The sequence below is a fragment of the Cucurbita maxima genome, unplaced genomic scaffold (genome assembly GCF_002738345.1).
Source record: "Cucurbita maxima cultivar Rimu unplaced genomic scaffold, Cmax_1.0 Cma_Scf00018, whole genome shotgun sequence".
Lineage (NCBI taxonomy): Eukaryota > Viridiplantae > Streptophyta > Magnoliopsida > Cucurbitales > Cucurbitaceae > Cucurbita > Cucurbita maxima.
This window is the reverse complement of record NW_019272034.1, coordinates 2767985-2786889: the sequence shown is the minus strand read 5'-3', so window position 1 is coordinate 2786889 and position 18905 is coordinate 2767985. Positions and strand designations below refer to the sequence as shown.

Below are 18905 nucleotides of genomic sequence, written 5' to 3'. Positions count from 1 at the left end.
AAAATTTCATACCAGTTGGAAAGGAACTAGGCTTTGAAAGAGGGTGGATTGTGAGATCACATATTACATATTAGATGGGGAGCACGAAACATTTTATAAAGGTGTAGAGATGCATTTTAAAAACCTTGAGAAGTCCGAAAGGGAAAATCTGGTGGACTTGAGCCGTTACAAATTGTACTAGAGCTGGACACTGAGCGACGTACCAATGAGGAGGCTGAGCCCCGAAGGGAGTGGACACAAGGCGGTGTGCCAACAAGGACTTTGGGCCCCGAAGGGGTGGATTGGGAGGGTCCCACGTCAATTGGAGAAGTGAATGAGTGCCAACGAGAACCTTTAGCCCCGAAAGGAGGTGGATTGTGAGATCCCACATCGGTTGAGGAAGATAACGACTCGTTCCACCCCACAAACGACTTGTTCCACCCCACATCGGTTGCCTGAGGAAAAACCCAAAAAAGTAACAATTTCGGCTAACTTCGACGGTTATTGGAGTCTAGTCATTTACAATATAATCATACGAGTATACAAATTTCCAAGATCAAATTCAAAACCAAGACTACAAAATAGATACAATGAAATTTCTCAATGATTATCATTGGCAATGATCAATGTATTTGAAGTTGTGCTTTTCGAAAGCGTTGCAACAAGGAAAGATGGGAAGCAACCACTCGTTCACTTTCCACAGGATATGTAGAACGGTCACGCCAATTAAACATTAAACTTTCTTTCTGGTGTAAATTTAATTTCTATAAATAAACTAAATCTCAATCAAAGATATATATACAGCTAATTGCTCTCATCGTCAAGGAAAAAAAAATTGTATTACATGACTACCCAATTCATGACCATCTCTCTCTGTACAGTTTCACCCGCACTGGAACTACAGGCACACAAGTCGTCCGACCATCCTGTCATCCTCTATCACATTAGGCCTTTGGCGTCACCAACAATCAGAATTGAAGAGAGTTGGGTGGTGTTGTATAATATCCATTATCCATTTGGTCCTTGCGATTGCTCGTTTATCAACTTTCTTACCCATAAAATATGGGGGAACATACTTGAAGTTTGAAGAAGAGATGAACCAAAATGAATATTTACGAGCTTGCCTGTCCCCAGAAAGAAATCAAATAAGAGCAGCAATAATTCTTGGTCATCTAAGGTACAAAGCCTACTCTGAATCGGAGTCTATAGAAAGGTACATCCGCTGTCTGACAGAACGCTTCTGGCGAGGGAAGGAGAATGGGCTATCTGATCTTTGCCGGCTTGCTTTCTCATGTCTAACGTCATTCATTCCAAGAAGCAGAGAAGCTGATGCAACAATATAGTTAGCCTCAAAATCAAGAATACACCAGAACTTCGAATAAAAGCAAATGCAGAAGAGAAGCTGGAATTGAGTTTTTATTTTTCAGAAGCATGATTTCATTGATGTGACGACATGTACAAAAGGGGGATGAAAGCCTCCTCACAGGCCTAAAGGTTACAAAAAAGCCCTCCACCGAGTATAATTTCAGAGATCATTTGGGCATGTTCTTTCTACAGGAATTAATAAAGTATATGAACAAGATCATAAGAAAACGGCCAGAAAACAATAAACATATGCATAAACAAGATGATTACATGCAAAAACCAGTTTTTTCCAATACAAGATTGAAAAGATCCAAAGGAAAATAGAAGTCTGAAGTGGAGCAAAGGACGGAAAACAAGTTAACACTTTTCACTGATATAGTGAAAAGTCACAAGGCATTGGTGAGGAACGAGAAGGAAAATAAAAAAAATTCCAGGCAAAAAATTGCTGACTACAAAAGATCTATTCAACACAATGCATGCGTTTCAGATCTGCAACCATCATTGAATTCTAACCAATCCTCACAATTCAACAGGAGAGGAAGTGGAAAATAACTAACCAGTACCAGACAATGAATTGATTTCGCCTCCAGTTGATGGAATATGCTGTCTTGAATTCAGTCCCTTGGCGGTTGTTGACTCCACATTGCTACCACCTAAATCACCCCCAAGCCTGAGAGAGATCCAATCATCAGTATGAACACCATTTGATACATCAACCTCATCCCTGAAATCAGACTGCATGGGCGCATCTGAAGGCCTTGTAGGAAGAAATATTTGAAGAGATGGATCATCACCAGCAAAAGCTAATGGATTATCAACCAAGCTATCATTCATGGTACCATCAGTACGACCAATTGAAGAATCTGGAACAAGAGAAGTGGGACTTATAGCTGCCTCTGGGGCCACTGCATAGCCATTCATTGAGGAACAATTGATGGAGTTATGCTGCAAGTCAACTAAATCATCTGATAAAACTGCATTGTTGCTAAACAATTGGAACCCAGCACCTCCTTGTGTTCCAGGAGGTAATGACCAAGACATTCCAAAATCAACCTCATCGTGGGCATTAAAAAGACCCAAGCATGAATTTCCAGAAGATAATAGAGTTGGATCATCGGGATATGTATCTCTGTGTCCAGGAGCTGGCATGGAGAAAGGAACCTCATCTGCATCTGTATGGTTAGTCTGATAAACAGTTCCAGACGTAACTAAAATGTCATTATCTTCATCTGAATCACTTAGAACAATGACATCACCAGCTGGAGCAATAGGATTTTGTTCGGTAAATCCATATGCTGAGTCAACATGTAAGGAAAGAGAATCCATCTCAATCCCATTATTATTAGAGAAATCCAAGTTTACACCACCCTGGTTTACACTTGGATCTTCACCATCCCTACTGTCAGTGGCACTGCTGCTCATTGGGATAATCTTGTGGTCATGGTTCTCATAATTCTCCCCCAATCTATTACCAGAGAAAGTATTGATATCTTCAGGTCTGCTGACTTCCCAAAACCCATTACTATTCCTCCTGATGCCAAGTTTCAGACCACGCTCTAATCCATCTTCATGCTTTATCTGCTTTGATGCTTCCATCTTTGGTTTAACTTCTTCATTACTAACACACGAAGTACCGTCAGGGGAGTGCCACAGCCAAAGATCACCAAGATCCCTGCGCTCGCTTTCAGTTTTAGATCTCACACGCCAGGAACCATCAGGCTTAACGTCAATTTCTGTAACATCTTCTCCACAATGTCTCATCTGTACAACCATAGTATGACAGGATTAAATTAATTTCACCGGTAAAATGTAGCTGAAGAATGCAGAAAAGACAGTACCATAGATGTTATACGGTTGAAATAAGGGTCTATGATAACATTCTCCAGCGCATAGTTCTTCAGACAGATTGGGCACTGCCACTGCAGTAAAAATACAAACAGTTAAATATAAGAAGATTAGCATAAGAAATTGATACAACAACTTGCCTTCCTTGAGCGTTGATTCATTTCTACAAACACTTCAAGATCAAAGCAGCCCATGTGAGCACAAGGTTTAAACCGTCCAGCAATCTTCATTCTTGAACCACTCATCTAGGGAACGGAAGCCCACAAAGAAATAATACAGATTATTACCAATAAATAATTTTTGCAACACAAGTGTAACTCCAAAAATGATATAAGAACTTCCTAGCAAAAAATTGAGTATGCGCTCTGGCTTCAACCATCTTTCCTTAATTACACAATATTGAGGCCAATTCTTGCAACAATGTTCTTTACAATCTGTGGAATTGGATATGCATGCACATAAGTAAAACCCAAAACAATTTTTCCAGTGGTTAGCCAACTAGAAATACCAAATTACAAGCTGATGAGTATCCCATACAAGCGTTTATACTCACTTCAGTTTGACAACCAAAATTTAGATATTGAAACCATCTAATGAATGTCAAGTCACTGTAACATACTTTTATCATGAAATTATCCAACTAACTCAAATAATGGAGGACAAAGGAACTTCTTAAGTTCACACTGGGCACATAGGTTTAGACCTTGCAACCTCAATATCCATCTAGTATGGGAAATACTCTTCAAAACAATGAAGAACGTGACCACATATATACATATATGGTGCATAAGAAAAGCTTAATACTGCAACATGATTCACCTTTATTGTCCTAGGCACAGGAATTTCAAAAAATAGTGTGGTCAAAGTCAACTGTGAGTGACACACTAATTATATAAACATAAACCAAAGGTTTTCAAAAAGGAAAGTTTGTTTCTTGTTCAAAAAAAAAAAAAAAAAAATTAGAGGTTTGCAACACCCAGCCGGCTATCTGATCTGTTGGATCAGCCATTTGATTCCAAACTATTTTCCAAGATAAGAGTAGATCTCCATATTTCGATCATTTATTATGATTTGTTTTTGGCAAGAAACAATGTCTTTGATAAAATAAAATTATACAAGGGAGTGAACCCCCCATCCAAAGGAAGTTACAAAAACATCCTCCAGTTAGAAAAAGAACAGTGCTCGTGATATGATTGCAAAAGGGGAGACATTTTTACACCATGATAAAGCCAAAATAGAAAGAGACTATAAAAAAGATATTTGATGCCATCTTATCAAAAAAAAATTGAGGCTCCTCTCTATAGTGACCAAATAAAGGCTATTGCTGAAATGAAGCCAAAACCATGAGTCTTCCTTTGTGTGATGGAATGGATGATCAAGTAGGATCAAAGGGAAGAAGCACAGACCAACCAAAGCCAGCGTGAAGAATTTCACAAATTCAGGAAGAGAGCACAAAGTACGATCATCATACTTTTTGCATAATGGGCACCACTACAGTGAAATGGCCATCCATGGAATCCTTATTTGCAGATTGTTAGAGAACTGAGGTAAGGAGGACTGAGTGATCATAGCAAAAACTTGAGTTTGGAAGGATAGATCCTTCAAAATGACATTATAAAGGCTTTGCTCGGATTTCATGACCAAAGCAAAGATTAACAGTTGATCATCAAACTTGGATATGTAAATCTTTAAAACAAGGACCTTTGGGATTGATAGTTCATCTTTAGTTTTTATGATAAACCAGCTTTCATTGAGAAAATGACAGAATACATAAGCGGAAAAGATCAATACTTGGATTTTTCGTATCCTATCCGAAGTGTTAATTTTGAGAAAAATGACGGAGTACATAAATAGAAAAAGTTCTCTTCATGCGCACTAGAAGAGTTTTTTGTGATTTTTAATGGTTTGGCTTTCCTTCCCCTGAAGTTGTAATTTCTTTCTCAACTCCAGCAACAGAGAACCAATGAGAAGTGTTTACCATTTACAAAAAGAAAGAATCGGCAACAAGCATAATCCATAAAGGATTGAGAAATCCTCCCACTTCTAACAAATATCTCAAATGAGAAGCATAATAATACAATATAGAAGACTAATGTATTTCAGAAAATGGCATGAGACTTACAGGACAGCGTAGATTAACCCCAAAAAAGTCTGCAACAACCTCCACGTCACTGTCACTATCAGCATTATCTGCAGTGTTCCCACCAAAAATGCAACGGCAAACACGGGCAAGAGCATCTTGAAAACATTCACCGTCAGACTCCTTGGGAATCATGGCTAGAATCTAAAGAAGAAAAAACATGTGCAACACCCAATGACAACCAACTTATTAACATTTCTGAGAGAATAAAAGATAGGAAATATTTGTGACATGCATTAAAAAAAAATAAAACGAATACAAACATGTGCACATTGCAACATTCCAACTCCCATCTCATTCCAATCCTCCTACATGAAACCTTAAGATAATAGGTAGAGCTCAGAAGATGGGACAGATCCCGACCATCCTAGGGTGGTAGAAAGATCAAACCCTTTGAACTCAAAATTTCTTATCCTTGTATTCAAGGGTTAGGTTAGGGGATGTGCAAATTTCTTTTCTTTTCTTCTCGTCTTAACATTTATGCGAGACAAAAGTCATGCTATATGTGTTGTTCTTTCTTTCCTCTTTTCTATAAAAGAGATTCTTCTTCAAGATTAGAGTGAGAGTGAGTGATTGACGGGAGAAGAGGTGGGGTGAGAGAGAGAATATAGAAAATAGGAAACATGAGAGAGAAGTAGGGTAAAATGGATCCAATTTTTACAGTATTTAGAGTTTGAGGGTTTAATTTTAACCTTCAAAGTTTAGATGTCTAATTCTCACATTTTTTAAAAGTTTAGCCAGTCTAATTTTTTTTTTTTTTTTATGGTTTAGGGGTCTGACTTTCATAGTTTTGAGAGATTAACTTTTACACTTTGAAAGTTTGGGGTGCAATTGTTACAACTGACATACTTCGAGGGCAGTTTTTTTGCAATTTTCCCTTCATTTTATTTCTTTCCAGCCATCTACATCTCTTCCTTGCACCCAGTTTCAATCTAATGCCCAAAAGCTTATGCCTTGTGATAGCCTCCAGCACCATTTCCTAATAGCCATCTCCCCTAACAAAATTTTTCAAACATACTTAATTACCTCCTGGCAGTGGAAACTAGTAACTTACTGGGAAAGGTAAGTTCAGTTCTATGAAGATGCATACAGACACAAGAAATGACGCAATTGAATATCCGTATAAGATAAAGGCTTGACCCCTCATGTAAATGTTTTATATTAATAGAAGTATTTATTTCTTTCAAACCTGCCCCACAATTATACACAAAACCGTGAAGCTGCACCGCACCAGTGATAACGAAACATTTACACTGGAAAAATGTGCTGCTTCATATTACAAATATGTCTAACAAATATAAAGATTCTCCAAAATGATATCCAGAAGAATCTAAAACCTCGAAAGATATTTAACAGCTATGGTTCCCAAAAAAGTTACCTGTTGAACAGTGCGCCGTTTCACAATTCGAACCCCTAAACAAAAAGTACGAGTATCACATCCTGTTAATGTCATCTTATTCATTCCATCTTTTGTGCACGGTGTGATCTGACAGGACAAAAGAGTCCGAAAGTTGGGCGTTAGAAAACATAATGCTCCACGAGAATACACAAAAATTGCAATGCAGAATAAGAGAGCTTACAATTGGACCATCATCACGACCATTGGCCCCCAAAAGTTGAGAGCCGGGCCTATTAATGGCACGAACAGCCAAACCTGTGAAGCAATTAAAGTTTGACCGTCAAAACTAAATGAACTGTCCTACTGCATAGTAAACATCATTATACATACATGCATAGTGCAACCATGACCTAATCAAGAATTAAATGCATGCCTACATTTTTATAAACGGACAAATATGATAGATAAATACAGTTGTGAACTTTTTAATTAAAGCTTTGATACATACAGGGTCAAATTAATAGCATACCATTAATTTGTAACTCTGCGTACTGAGGCCATTGCATCCTGAATGGAACCTTGTCGTTCAAAAGCATACACCAGGCCTAGCATAACAAAGACATGCTTAGTTAAGAAATCAATCAGTTTACAGGGAAAGAAAGGTGAACTAACCAACCTGAACATCATATTCCTGTTTAGAAAGTAAGTCCTTATCGGCCCTTGTGAGTTGAAACGTTCTATCCAGACTCTGCATGGGATTTGTACTACATATTCGTACAAGAGGCACATCGTCAAAAAAAAAAGAATATATAGAAAATCAATATATATGTTATAAGAATGTAACATTAGAACTTCTGGTTGAAATAGAAATATGACGGGGGAAAACCCTAAACAAAAGGGTTTAAGCATCTAGGGTTAGTAATTTTTTAATTAATAAAGAAGAAAAAAAAAACCCTAAATGCAAGGATTTTTTGCGTTCAGTGTCAGTAAATATTTTTTCAACTATGAAGAGGCCCTAAGGCACTGGACTTTGCACCATAGGGCTCATAAGAAGCCACAAGCACACATGCGTCTCACCTTGAGATCTGCGCCTAGCACCTAGGCACAAGCCTTAAGGAACTTTTTAAAACACTGGACACAGGCTAGAATTGAGAATGAAGATGTAGTGAATGATGTTAAAGGTATACTGAGGGATACAGAACCAAAAAGAACTGGCTTGTTGAACAAACAAGTAAATTGGGACAGAAAGATCTTGAACGTATAAGATATTATGCAGCTTCAAAAAAAAAAAAACTCTTTTCAGTAATAGAGATTATTATCTCCAGCGTTTGATTCTTAATCTATTTGTTCAAGTTACTTCCAACTCTTAACATGTAATCGTAATCTACACTTTTCTAAAAGAAACAGGACTTTTACTAACATGATGAAATCTGCAAAAAGGAGATAGCCTCAATCCATGGCTAAGTGAAATTATAAGAAAGAGCTCAAATTAGTCAACATATCCGAAAATGAATAATTACATACGAAATTACCAAGTCAACACCAAAATGCAAAGACAGATATGACATTACCATTTAAACTTAAATGAACAAAATGTATCCATGCATAAACAAAAACAGTGTTTTTGGGTTTCTTTTTCTTTTCAAGAGGCGGGGGATACAGAAGGTCTTGAATCAAAAGTTAATAAAGTGACCTCACCCATCCGTTGGAATGTTTGAGGATGTGGTAATCAGCTTTGCAGGAAACAGAGGATGTGCAACTGAAACCCAAAAACTGTATTAAAAAATGTTAGATGACACATCATTAAAGAAGGAAACAAAACAAAATTAGTTATTTAACTCTTATTATACAATTGAAAGCTGATACCTGGGCACCAAAAAAATTAATTCAAGGTCAACGTGCATCAAACTGAAATCAAGAGATCCCTTATCCAACAAACTTGAAATCTATTCGTTAATTTAGATAATTGCAAAGATTTTAAAATTCATCAAAAGAAAGATTTTGTGTTGTAAGCAAAGAAATCATTCCCGTGTCACTCCCGAAAAAAGGTTAATACTGGAGTTAAGAGTGTAGAAGCTTAACTATTTTCTCTATTTAGTCACTAATTTGGTTTTTTCTTTGGATGAGACTTTTTTGGCGGAATAAATGTTATTAACTTCTTCAAAGAAGAAAGTACTTCAATATTTCATTATCAAACATTCCTGTTTCCTATACATCCAGTTTATTTCTACAACATAAGCAGCTAATACTTTTTTCTCTATGTAGAGATATACCAGACAAGCCAAAATGTACTGAACCACATAAAGAAGAAACTTTCAAGCAAATAGCACACTTCACTGCCCTCCATTGCACATACCAAACAGTCATTCCTATGGGAAGGATAGTAGCTATTGACTGATTTAAAAAATTGCAGACTTGTATTCAGTAACCCCTAATTCCACAAATAAAAAGAAAATAGGCTAAATGGAAGACATGGGTAATAGATACGCACGGGTCAGCACGATTGAGACGACAGATCTCACAATAAAAGTGTTCAGGGCATGGTGGATTGCTTTCCGTAAGTTTCTCAGGAACTATAACACAACTAATGTGCTGCCACACTTGGCACCGTGGATCCTCACACTGTCGAACGTAAAAAAGAGTGGTGAACAAAAGCAACTGATGTTTCAAGGGAGATGGAACCATAAAAGGAACTAAAATAATTAAAACAAAAAAAAAAAAACATGGAAGGAACTTAAAAAGAAAAATGCATAAACAGAATGGTTTGAGTTATACCTTAATCATCGATTCTGTTTGTAAGGCATTTCCACAAAGACACCGAACCTTCATATCTAATTGCAAAGAATCTTCTGTTTTGCCTTTAACCTGCATGTTACTACTGTCAGAGACACCTTGACCCTTAGATGCTAAATCCGTGGCCCCAGAAACCTGCATTTTTCTGTATAAAAAAAATCATGAGAAAGAAGTTGGAACAAATAAAAGTTGACAGCTGGGCATACATAAGGTATAAAAGAATGTGAAAAAGAAAACACCAGTTGAGATGATTACAAGAAACACTACAAGATATGATATATTTATAAAACAGCTACGTGTGAATAACTACAGAATTAGAAGTGGAAGTTAGTCAACAAGAACCTTGAAGAAATATATAACACCAGAAGACAAACCTATATGTATCATCAACAAGTTTAGCCACTTGATCCTTTCCAACAGCATTTTTCTTTGCCCACATTTTTGAAACTGAAAAGAAACAATTGAAACAGATATTGATAAAATATGAGACAAGTCTTATTAAAGCTATAAAGTAACTACAGCTTATGTTCACAGAACATGAAAATTTTCGGCTAATTAAAAGCCTTTTTGGTAGGCCTTTGGCCTTCTGGGGTATCTCATCTCCTTTTTTGTATGCTTTTCCACCATCAATATGTTCCTTATTTCTTATTAAAAAAACAAAACAAAAATAATTGAACTCAAGACCTTAACATTTATATACTGAACCCCAACCAACAAGGTTTCCCTTAGCCCCTCAACCTTAGTCCCCCAACCAGCTGGATTTCCCTTAGTCCCTCAAACAAGACATGCAAGCAATATGAAAAAAAACAAACACAAAAGCAATGAATTTAAGAGCTTCAACATATTCCAGCAAAAGAATTATGAAACAGAAGCCCAATGTATTAAGATCTCCACATAGACAAGGGGAACTATATAGTGCTCAATTGTAGAATTCAAGTAAGGTTATAAAGAAGAATGTTACCAAAATTTAAAAATCTTACCTTGTTCATCAGAAAGGATGGCAAGTATCCGCTCAATGAGGTCCTACAAAAACATGTCAGACAATCCCTTGAACACATCTCATATTTTAACTCATAAGGTAGCAACCAGAAAGAATATATATCAACGCACAACTCAACTTGATAAGCATGGAAACATATTTTGGTTGAACTTTTCCGGTCTTTCCTCTTTGGCCTCAGACATTATCGGTAAGAGAAGTCAGTGTGCAAAAGAGTGAAAGGATAGTGAATTCTCCCTATAACCAAGGTATTCCAAAAGGATTACAACTTCCAATTGGCTTGTAAACCAAAACCTCGCAAACCTTCCACCCAATTAGATTCATCCCCAACCCCCAATTCTCAATGAATGTGTGAAGACCACAATATCAAGCCAGAAAATAATATTTTTAAATGTTTCCTTGGACCCACGAGTGTATATTCAAGGAGAATAAGGAAGTGGCCCGAAGACTTTATTTCACTACCTAGAAAGCATGTTTGGTTAGCCAGGTACTGGATAAAAAGAAACAATGAAGAAAACAAAAACATGTTGCTCACATATGGGACCTCCATTTAAAAGGGTAATATCATTCAAAGAAACTCTCGGACAAGCTTGTTATAAGGAATTGATACTTCCTGTGCTAGTAAACTTCTTTTTGAACAAAAAAGCCAAAAAACAATAAAAGAACAAAAAGAGAAACAACTTCTCAGTTCCCATTGATAAAATGAAATAATGGTATCTACCTTCTACCTTCTACTATAAGCTGATAAAATAAAAGATGAAAACAAACCATGAAACCTTTGAGCCTACAGTAAAATCAATCTTAACAGCTAAAAGTAAAACCCCAAGGACTTTGATAGACCCCATCCAAGCCATTTAATGAACTATAACAAAAAAAAAAACGAAAAATCAACACCTCTTGAACAACTTCTCATATACAAACCCATTAACCATTGGATAAGAAAACATCCATGCTCGCAGTGGACATTGCATAATCTCATCTAACTACATTGAAATCCCACTTATAGACTAAGTACTGTTACAAATGCCAAATAAGTCGCGTAGCTCTTGCCACAACTCTCTTTTCCCAGAAATTGAGTTATGCCGCTAACATACAAACCCCAAGAGGAAAAATTTTCCTCAAATGTAATCTTCTACGAAAAGAGAATATTCCACAAGTAACATCACCAACTCAAATAAGAGGCTCCTTCAACAAAGCAACAATACCTCCAGAAGCACAACCCCAACAGACAGAAGAAAGGTCCACCAACATTCAATTCTTTTCATTACAGAAATATAGGAGAATTTGGGCATACCGAAAGCAGGGTAATCATAAGAAATTTCTTTTTTGAAATATGAAAAAAGATATGAATCATTAAGATAAACAATGACATAAGAACGAAGATACATCGAAAACATGGATAAATAATTGAGGATGTTTGTTGGATATTAGAATGAGATTATCTTAATGGAACTTTGTGCTCAGTAGTTAATTCATATGGCTTATACAGGGCAAACTGTTAATTATAAATTTTAACTAGCCCATTTATCTGAAGTTTGGGTTAATTTGATTGAGGGCCGAAAAGGTATATACAAAAATTTAGGTAAAAAACGTAGGAAAATTTTTCTTCTTGTAGCGCCATTTCCCTATACTTGAGAACCAAAATTATATATTGGTTGAAAAGTTGAACGACTAGTTTATGGCCTAGCAACTACATCTTTGTTTTCTTTGCTGGAAAAATAAAAGGACTTCATAACATAAGGTGAATTCAAGATGAAGAAGTCCTTTTTTTCTTGCAGACACCCAAAATAACACTTTTGGACTTTGATAATAGCTTCCACACATTCAGTTCAATACAAGAATTTATGGTATAATGAACAGAATCCTCACAAGCATCCCCGTAAGAATGCAAAAACTCCTTCCACAAGTTCAAGCGAAGATTATGAAATTTTAATCCAGTCTCAACAGTTGGGAATAGCAAAGATTTACTCAAGGACCTCTTGATCCCATTCTTCGAATTTAATACATGAGTTCTCTAAGAAGACAGCCCCCTACTTTCCAGAAGAATTCTACTTTCTGATTGGGTAACATCATAAAAGACCTCTATCTGTGACTAATGTTAATCTGAAAAAAGTTCCTTCTAGGCTCATCAAGGATCTTGTGCTAGTCATATGAAGAAACTTTTTCCCAGACAAAACCAAAGTTTACCCTTATTAACCTCAACATCTATATGAGCAATAGAAGTTTCACAAATCAACAAATAGTGCTTTAAAAAGTGTGCCTCGTCAAAGAGTCTCCCTGCAGCTTCACCTTCTTTTAAAAAAAAAAACTTTTACAGATAGATGAAGATATATGCTCCAAAAACCCTCATTTCTCCAAACAATCTTTGACAAAAGCTTTTAATTCTATACTTTTTCATAAATCACAAATTTATTTACATTTTTTATCATGCACCTCAAAAAACCTTGTACACAATTTCTTCTGTTCACTGACGTCTAGACTTCAGCCAAAAGGAAATATGTTCACGTAGAACACTGAACAAGGGGTAAAAAAAAGACAAAAAATCGTCATCAGGAGTTCTGAAATGCAAGTACAGTTATCAAAATACACCATAACGCAATTTGAGTCAAATATTTTCAAGATAATTATGCTAAAAACAACAATTAGGGCTCTTTCATGTAACAACTTGCTTTTTGTCTTTTACACCTTTGTATTGACTGCTCAACCCTCCTTGACTTATTCTGTTTATACTTACACCTTTGCAAGAGCCAGTTACATGAAAAAATAAAAATAAAAAATTAACAGTCAACATTCAGACAATGCACCTGCTTCTTTCCTTGCTTTGAGAGACCTAGTTGAGTGAGAATATCCTTGAGCTCTTTTATTCGAAAATAAGCCAATTTATCCTATAAGTGAAAATGAAAAACCACAAGCAGAAGTCAAATTAGTAGCATTAAAATTTCTTCATAAGATTCAGATAGATGAAATAAAATCTAGAGCAAGGAAGAAAAACGATATACTTTGTCCAACCAAAGTTACAACTTACAACCATCTAAAAATCCCAATAAATTATTAAAACCAACTTAGGAGTTGCTTTGATGATGAATAAGAAGTTTGAAAACTTCTTATTCAAGAAGAAGACAAACCAGCATACAGAAAACTAAAGTGACAAAAGTAACTTTTGGACTACTAAGACTACATCAAATTAGAAGCAACAATCAATCTATCATCTACAGCAAGAGAGTATGCTTCATTTTATTAGACCACAGCGCTAAATGTTAAAGATACTACACTGACAAGAAACAGTAAAACATAAAATACATCAAAGTTAACAAATAAGACAAATAAGAGGCCATGTGCTTTAGAAAATATCCAATTTGAAGATAGACAAGTAGAATGTCATCATCCTCTTCTTAAATAGATAGATAATCAATTTATGGATCTCTTCTCAAAAAAAAAAAAAAGAAGGAAAAAATAATATTTATATATATATACGAGACAGCACGGAAGACTTCATTCACTCTTAAGAATTTCATTGTCATAATTATTTGTGGTTGGATATAAAACCAGGACTACAATCATAAACGTGTTCAATACTTATGCTATACAAGATCAAAGTCTTGTTCTAGATGAGTTGCACTCAGTTTAAGTTGAAATTAGAATTCTTCTCTTCTCAACTTTGCAACCCTATGCTGCATTGTAATATAAAATAACCTACAAAGGGGATGCAGATAAATGAGTAGAACAGTTAGATGGTACGGTACTATGAGTACCTAATCAAACAACACAAATTTTTTGCCAAATACCCAATAGGCGAAAATCCTTCTACAATTTTTTTTAATAAAAAATAAAAATAAATAAGTCCCACTAACTTCCTATGATCTCTTGGTTTAAAACTAAAGGCTCGTCTAATCAACAGCAGGTTATATTTGATAGGAAAAAAAACTAGTTCAAGAATAAACCATGAGAGATGGGAGCTTGAAAAACACAAACACTCAATAGGCTGACAACTTCATTGAATTCAAGGAGATTTTAACACTGTTCAGCGATCACAGAAAATATCCAGCGTATATGAAGAAAGATGTAACAAACGAGTTACAACAGTCACAGCCCGATCATCTCAAGCAAACAGAAAAGAAAGAACCAAAGGTCAGGTATATATTTGAGAAACTAAGCTAGAGGAGCAAATCTCCCCATGTAAATATCACACGGCATTTGGCCAGTAAAAATCCACATGAACATTACATTACACCAACAAAATCCTGGACCAAACCAAGTAACAGGTAAATGAGCATCCACAAATTCAAATTACTAGTCACTAGAGTAACAACATACATTGAAACAATCCAACTTGAACTAAAGACCAACATTAACAAGTACCTTGCAATTAGCAACCAAGTCCATCCTTTCCAAGTAACAACCCACAAAATCCCTAACGATGGTGTGCCAAAACGATGATTTTAACAGCAACTCAACACAAACCACCAACACATGGCCCTCAGAGCTGCGATTATTCTCATCAAAACAACCAAAAATGACAACAAACACAAAACAAAATCAGATTCCCATATAAAATCAAGCATAATTAATCAACAAAAAAAAACACACACACACACAGTTGAACAGACGGCATAGAAACAGATTGCAAATTTACCTAAAGGAAAATTAGATTTCTACGAACTGGATGAAGAATTGAAAGCCGTATATTGATGTACCGAAGCTCGAGTCGCCCACGCCGACCTCCCCCCACCCCCCCTCCGGCGACTCTGTCCTCAAGCGCTAGTGTTTCTTTTTGACCGAAATCCCAACCAGAACCAATCCCCTCCAATTACAAAGTGCGGACCTATCGACGATTATCCATTCCGATTTTTTAACGGAGAACATGTCCGGGCCGGGATACGCTGTACTCATGTGTAACTTTTCACTAAGTTAACTCGAATCATTTATTATATTCGATCCACTAAACGGTCCAGATTTCATAACAAGGTGGAGAAGAATGGTGATGATTGTGCCACCTCATTACATTTCTATAGATGCCGTACTGGCGATCTTTCCTCAAGAAATAAATCGGTACCAGATCAAAAACCCGGCAAGCAGACATTTTCCAGTCAAATAATCTTTTTTTTTTTTCCAATGAAATAGTATTTTTCACCAAAAAGAAAAAAAGAAAAAAAGAAAAATCATTATTATCTTGAATTTTTACCACCGACTATGTAGGTAAATAATTTAGGGTTGCCCTAGGATTTTGTAAAAAGATTAAATTTTTAGAAATTAGGGTTAGTCTAGGTTAGGGTTTAGGAATTTTTTTTTATATTCATTTTAATGGTTATAGTAAATTTTATTTTATTTCTAGCTTGTTTTAGACCTCAAATATTTATAGTGATTTTGTTTAAATTTTTGTTGGAAAATAATAAATATCTTTTTTAAAAAAACTTCCACCTACTTTAATTAGTAAAAAAATAAAAATAAAAATAAAACCATGTAAATATATTTCATACTGAAAAATTGGTAAATAACTAACTAAGAATATTAATTAAAGATGTCTGTGGGACGAAGTAGGGACGGGATGCCTTTTCAGTCTCATCTCCGTACTCGTCGTCATCGTAAAATTCTCAATTCAATTATGTAGAAATCGGGAGGAGAATTTCCGACAAAGAATTTGTAGAGATAGATTCCTTCCCGAGATTTATTTTTATTTTTTATTCAATTTTCTAAAAATATTAAAATTCAAATTATTCATTTATTTTTAAATTATCCTTAATTAAAATATTTTTGAGGCTATTGACTTTAGTATGGTCTAGTCTTTTTAAATATTATCTTTTTACCTAACAAACAATAGAGGGTAGCAAGCAACTTTGCTTAGATTTTGAAACGGTCCGTGTTTTTTTGTCTACAAAACTTCATTATTATCTATCCTAATTTATCGTGTCATGCCATTAGACTCACAATGATTAAACAAGCTAAACGTTACGTAAAGAAAGAAAAATATTAAACATAGTTAACAAGGTTGATATCGACTCAAGTATAACTCAATTAGTTAAACTGTTCGAAGTTTTATTTTCAAAACTCTATCTCTTCTTTTATTTCTTACAAATTTATAACCATTTATCTTCTTTTTCGTTTTTGCACCAAGATTGTTCATCGCTCACCATCAAACTGAGGACCCAACTCAACTTGAACCGGAAATATAATGGTTGGGTTGGGTTGGTCTAATTGGGTTATCCTTGAGAATAGACCAACCCAAAAAATTGAATGGGTCCAAAAACTCGAACTATGTTCTTTGGAACTGTTTATACGAGCATTATTGGCACCAAGAAAAAACTTTTTGCTTCCATTCATCATAGCTGATACAATCGCTTGTTCTGGATGAGAAACGAGTGAACACTGTTGGATGATGAAAGTCTCACATCGGCTAATTTAGAGAATGACCATGGGGTTATAAGTGAAGAATACTAACTCCATTGGAATGAGGCCTTTTGGGAAAGTCCAAAGCAAAGCCATGAGAGCTTATGCTCAAAGTGGGCAATATCATATCATCGTGGAGAGTCGTGTTCATCTAACAAACACAACCAAAAACATACTCTAATATTTCTCAACCTTCACAGAAAAGAAGTCAAAAGTATCTTTACCAACTCATATGTATGTGAGAGTCTCTATATCAAATGATGTGCTCATTGTCACAACCATACTATGAAAAGAGTAGGTCGTGACCCTCGTATCGAGTCAAGCAAAGCGGCAACTCTCAAGAGGTGCTCATTCAACTACGCGAGGGCGAGTATAGAAGAATGTCAAGATGCACTCATCATACGAGACAACCATTTAACCTTACTTCACTTGGTTGCCAAAAAAGGTCGTAGGATATTAAAGAATATTACATTATAAGTAAGTTCTAAGAAACATGAACACAAGGACCGTTAGACACGCCCCAAAAAGACAATATCTGTTAGTTGTAGCTAGGCCGTTACAATGTCAGTCATCAGGCTGAGTAAGTGTGAGCTGCATTATTAGTCGTTGATGCTTTACGAACTTATCCTACATCAGTTGGAGAGTATCAACCAAATCTCCAAATTCAAATTAATACACATTGAGCTAGAAAGATGTAGTCCTTTGCATGCACGTTCATCCCTTCCAAGTAACAACCCAACACCCAGCACCAATTCATTGTCCTCAAAAGCTACAATCCGACTCATCAAAACAACAAAAAATGAAAGCAAAACCGAGCATTTAAAAAGAACATATTGTTCCAATTCGATAGCATAAAGAAATCTTAACTCTAGAATAAAAACAAGTTCATATTCGAAATATTTTTCTCTTCCAATATCTTTTCATTGGAGCGTTCAGACGTGAATCATGTTTTAATAAGTTTTAATATGCAACATTAAGTAGTCTCGGTTTCTCGATCTAAAAAGTGCATTGTTAAAATTAAGATGGAACACCACGTGGATTGAAATTCAAGAATTGTCATTACAGTAGCTGGGAATAAGATCGTTCATACCGACACTAACCATTATAAGATAAATTTTATTTACGTATTCTTTTATTTATTTTTTTTTAAACATTATATTTGAAAGATCGCAAATCTATACCTAATTGATTTGAGTGCTAAATCAGCCACTAAAACATAGAGGAAAAATCAAATAATAATAATAATAATAATAATGGGATGCGAAATATTTTAAAAAATTATTTTTTATTCTTTATATGGTCACCACAAAACAATAATATAGCCTTCAAAGTTTGGGACAAAATAATTGAATTAATAGCAATGTCCAAACACGACTTTAAGGAAATAAAATTTAATACAAAGTTAAAACAAATAACATTACATTATTAATCAATATAAACCAAACAATTTTTTGGAAACTTTCATGTAAAAATCAACCACTATACTTTTATAAGCTCTTGAATTAAAAAAATATCCTTAAAATAAATTAAAAAAATGTTAAAAATACTCTTAATTTAGATTTGGACGAAAAAAGTTCGGAATGTTAGACGAACACGACTCTCCACAATGGTATAATATTGTCCACTTTGAGCATAAGCTCTCGTGGCTTTGCTTTGAGCTTCCCAAAAGGCCTCAAAGCAATGGGGTTAGTATTTCTCACTTATAAACTCATAAGCATTCCCTAAATTAGCCGACGTGAGACTTTCATCATCCAACCAGGAATTTAAGTAAAAAGTATCAATGCTAATTTTAAAATTTAACGAGTATTTTTTGAATTGTGTTTTATTTTTTTATTTTTAAGTCAAAGGGTATTAATAAAAAAAATTAAATTAAAAGTTGTTATTTTTTAAATTCAAATGGTTATTTAAAATCATATTATATATACATAAACATTATTGAAAATAAAAATCAAGGAAGTTTTTTAATTATTATACTTTAAATTTTATTAATTTAGACATCTTAAAAGATACTGAAAAAAAAATCACTTTAATTTTGAGGATTTTTTTTTTTTTTTTTTTTTTTT

General features: G+C 35.0%; 1 protein-coding gene across 4 annotated transcripts; it reads right to left on the bottom strand.

Annotated features, from left to right (window-relative positions):
- Positions 1 to 575: 575 nt before the first annotated feature.
- Positions 576 to 15261, bottom strand: LOC111493385 (E3 SUMO-protein ligase SIZ1-like). Of its 4 annotated transcripts, none has more exons than XM_023143078.1 (17): positions 15092 to 15260; positions 14818 to 14941; positions 13263 to 13343; positions 10442 to 10484; positions 9836 to 9908; positions 9444 to 9606; positions 9160 to 9290; positions 8367 to 8441; positions 7345 to 7432; positions 7198 to 7273; positions 6910 to 6983; positions 6708 to 6815; positions 5312 to 5473; positions 3330 to 3434; positions 3183 to 3263; positions 1908 to 3105; positions 576 to 1305 (listed from the first exon to the last, which is right to left on the bottom strand). In XM_023143078.1, the coding sequence occupies exons 2-17, from the start codon at positions 14839 to 14841 to the stop codon at positions 1166 to 1168; spliced, it is 2622 nt and encodes an 873-aa protein (XP_022998846.1). In that variant the 5' UTR covers positions 14842 to 14941; positions 15092 to 15260; the 3' UTR covers positions 576 to 1165. The 4 variants fall into 4 exon arrangements, with proteins under 4 accessions (XP_022998846.1, XP_022998845.1, XP_022998844.1 ...); XM_023143077.1 differs by having other exon boundaries at positions 1902 to 3105; positions 14818 to 14952; positions 15092 to 15258; XM_023143076.1 differs by having other exon boundaries at positions 1902 to 3105; positions 15092 to 15258.
- Positions 15262 to 18905: the final 3644 nt, after the last annotated feature.

Coding starts and splice junctions, on each gene's coding strand:
- LOC111493385 (XM_023143077.1), bottom strand. CDS start 14,841: ATGGACTTGGTTGCTAATTGCAAG. Junction 6,816..6,909: donor GTCGTGATGATGGTCCAATT/GTAAGCTCTCTT, acceptor TTGTCCTGTCAG/ATCACACCGTGCACAAAAGA. Junction 3,435..5,311: donor GGGTTAATCTACGCTGTCCT/GTAAGTCTCATG, acceptor TCCGTTCCCTAG/ATGAGTGGTTCAAGAATGAA.